This window comes from Saccostrea cucullata, unplaced genomic scaffold (genome assembly GCF_032062105.1).
Source record: "Saccostrea cucullata isolate Sc308-1 unplaced genomic scaffold, CSIRO_AGI_Scuc_v1 ctg20935, whole genome shotgun sequence".
Classification (NCBI taxonomy): domain Eukaryota; kingdom Metazoa; phylum Mollusca; class Bivalvia; order Ostreida; family Ostreidae; genus Saccostrea; species Saccostrea cuccullata.
In genome coordinates this window covers 4,214-7,191 of record NW_026936401.1, presented here as the reverse complement: position 1 = coordinate 7,191, position 2,978 = coordinate 4,214, and the positions used below count along the sequence as shown (strand labels likewise).

The following is a 2,978-nucleotide window of genomic DNA, read 5'->3' as shown; positions in this document are numbered from 1 at the left end:
GGTTAGTTAGGGTTAGTTAGGGCTAGGGTGTTAGGGTTAGTTAGGGTTAGTTAGGGCTAGGGGGGTTAGGGTTAGGGTTAGTTAGGGTTAGGGGGTTAGGGTTAGGGTTAGGGGTTAGGGTTACTTAGGGTTAGTTAGGGCTAGGGGGTTAGGGTTAGGTTAGTTAGGGTTCAAGGGTTAGGACTGCACTCAGTTGACCCACCTATCCCCCAGCCAATCAGAATCCAGAATTTTTGACCTCATTTGCATAAAAAGTGCACTCAGTTGAACTCGCCATCTAGACCCCTTATACTACTTATATAAAGTATTAACTGCCTTTACTATTGATTTAAAAGTTGCTGAAATTATTGGATAAAGATCTTTACTTCTTCTATATATATATAAGGTTGAAATACTATTTTCCACCTCTCTTACAGTGGGGGAAGAAAACTGACGATAAATGGGACTAACTTTAACGCCATCGATTCAGATGAAGCCAGTGTTACTCAAACGAGCCAGAAGGAATCCCCGGGTCAACTCGGTCCAGCTGGGTTTCTACATGGACAATGTGCCCTCGGTACAGGATCTTAAGACCTTTTTCCCTGGTGTTCAGTCAATACTGTACTATGCACCTGACCCTGTAATTCTAGACTTTGAAGAGAGTGGCAGGATGAAAGCATACACCCAGGGCATTGTGCTGGAAATAAAGGTTTGTAAAATTAGATAACAGATATATGTATCTTAACTTAATCTTGGTCCCTTTTTTGCTGCTCTTTCTTGTAGAAGATTAGGAGCAGTCATATTTTGTGTGTTTGTTTCTATATTTACTATGTAATGTTTTCCACTAGATAAGATTTTGTACTATATACATGTCAGTTTTTTACTATACCATCTTTTGGTCAAAGATAAACATGTAAAATTGTAGTCATATCTGTTGTATTACAGGGAAGACGATTAAATGCTGCTGCCACTAGAGAAAACGTAGATGTGTTTGTGGGGGCGGGGCGATGTAAGGTGACTAGTGTTAACGAGGAATCTATATACTGTAACCCTCCCACTGATCAACCCGCTCTACGAGACGACGGAAGTCAGCGATCAGACGGAATTCCTCGTGTATTTGTAAGTTAGGCTTTGCAGTCGTGTATTTTACTTGCAATACATAAATAAATAAAAAAAATAATTGGATGTACATCTTTAAAGTAATCAATTCTTGGAATATTTCTGGCAATCACACCCAATGACCTAATGTATTCCATGAAATATTGGCTCTATTGATATATATTTAGTTTGTTTATTGTTGATTAAAGTTTCAAAGAACTTGCTTGTCAGTTTTATGAAAAATAGGATAGAGATACAAGCAGATAAATTGTCAACATAATTCTTTTTTATGTTAATTTAGGCATTTTGTAGTACTGTTTCAAACTTCTTTATAGGTCAAGTTTGGAAATCTAGAGAAGATGGTGGGGTTCCTGAAATACAAAGAAGCAGAGGAAAAGAACCTGATAGTGTACACAGGTAAAATTGCAACGTATATTCACCATATGTTTTGAGAACCATATGTTGAACATAAATTAAACATACGTTGAACATATGAATTTTCCACAGTGTGTTTAACATATGTTTAAAACCTATGTTGAACATATAGCCGACTCAGAACATATGTTGAACATATGTTTGTGGTAACCATATGTTTAAAATATGTTAAACGTATGTTCAACATATGATTATTTCAAACATATGTTTAACATACGTTTTGAGTTTGACACTTTTTACAGTCAGGAAATGTTCAACAGCTCAATTTCTCTGCCAACAAAGTTGAAAGTTACCTTACTTTTTAGATAAATTATCAATTAAATTCGTAATAGACTACGTTCAGTAATCCACATTAATTTCTGGGTTACATTTTTGGGTAGGTATACCATTCGTAGACACCCCCCCAGGTTTAGAAAGAAATCCTGGATCTGTGCCTGCTTTAAAGATGAATATTAATTACACGAAATTTATTTTATGTTAATTCTAAACAAAGGGACTTCAAGTAAAAAAAATAAATTCAAAAACATAATTATATCAAGATGAATTTGAATGTATATTTGTTTACAAGAATGCAGATGATCATTTCTTGTAGACGCTCACATAAAAAGGAAGGATTTCTACTCTGTATCCCTACACCTTCACTCCCCACCCACTTCAAATCTTCACAAAATATTTTAATTTTTTAAAACTAAATTTATCAAGTAGAAACAAAAATATATTGTAAATTTTAAACCGTTTTGATTTGGTTTATTCCGGACCGGTTTTGGTTTATATCGGATGAAAGTGTACGTCACATTTGACGTCACTACTGCAGCAGAAGTCTTGGGTGTTGGAAAAACGTAAGTGCTCTCAGATATTTTTTGAAGAATTTTAGCCTAGTTCATAGTGTTAATATCATTTAATTGCAGTTAGAGAGAAGCTAATAAGCTTTGTGTATAGCGCAGCATTCCTATCCACATGCAAGTACAGGTCTAAACTCTAATGCAGTTCATAAAAGCCGAACCTGGTGATCAAATAAGAAAATTTGGATTTGTTTATGATAAATGAAAAACCATACGGATCCAGCATTACTAATTTTTCATGTAAAATGTTACGATCAGATCGTTATCTATACGGTTCTTTCAACAATTTAATGAAAACTTTTTTGTTCTTATTACGCCTATGTATAAAGCAACTGAAGTCAGCGCCCCAATGCCGTTTTTTTTTTCAAATAACCCAATGCTGATTTGACTGAGTGAAGATTGAACAAAGTTATTGAACCAATCTCGATTTTACTGGCGATTGCGTGATGACAAAACAGGTACATACAATAATAATCATAGTGTTTACCAGTAATGACTATTCAAGGAAAGAATATTTCCTGAAGACATATCATTCTTTTTGTACTTGTATCTTAATTCATGATTTAATGGCTTTTTAAAAAATAATCCAAATTTTTTTTACAGAACAATATTCCAGCACATTTT

General features: G+C 34.5%; 1 protein-coding gene across 1 annotated transcript; it reads left to right on the top strand.

The window, feature by feature from the left end:
- Positions 1 to 439: 439 nt before the first annotated feature.
- On the top strand, positions 440 to 2,494 carry LOC134245510 (plexin-B3-like). Its single transcript, XM_062727796.1, has 4 exons — positions 440 to 688; positions 925 to 1,098; positions 1,413 to 1,494; positions 2,421 to 2,494. The coding sequence occupies exons 1-4, from the start codon at positions 440 to 442 to the stop codon at positions 2,492 to 2,494; spliced, it is 579 nt and encodes a 192-aa protein (XP_062583780.1).
- The last annotated feature ends 484 nt before the right edge of the window (positions 2,495 to 2,978 follow it).

Excerpts from the sequence above, each read along its gene's own strand:
- LOC134245510 (XM_062727796.1), top strand. The coding sequence starts at position 440 with ATGGGACTAACTTTAACGCCATCGATTCAGATGAAGCCAGTGTTACTC. Across the intron at positions 689-924 it reads GCATTGTGCTGGAAATAAAG|GGAAGACGATTAAATGCTGC; the intron begins GTTTGTAAAATT and ends GTTGTATTACAG. Across the intron at positions 1,495-2,420 it reads GAACCTGATAGTGTACACAG|TTAGAGAGAAGCTAATAAGC; the intron begins GTAAAATTGCAA and ends ATTTAATTGCAG.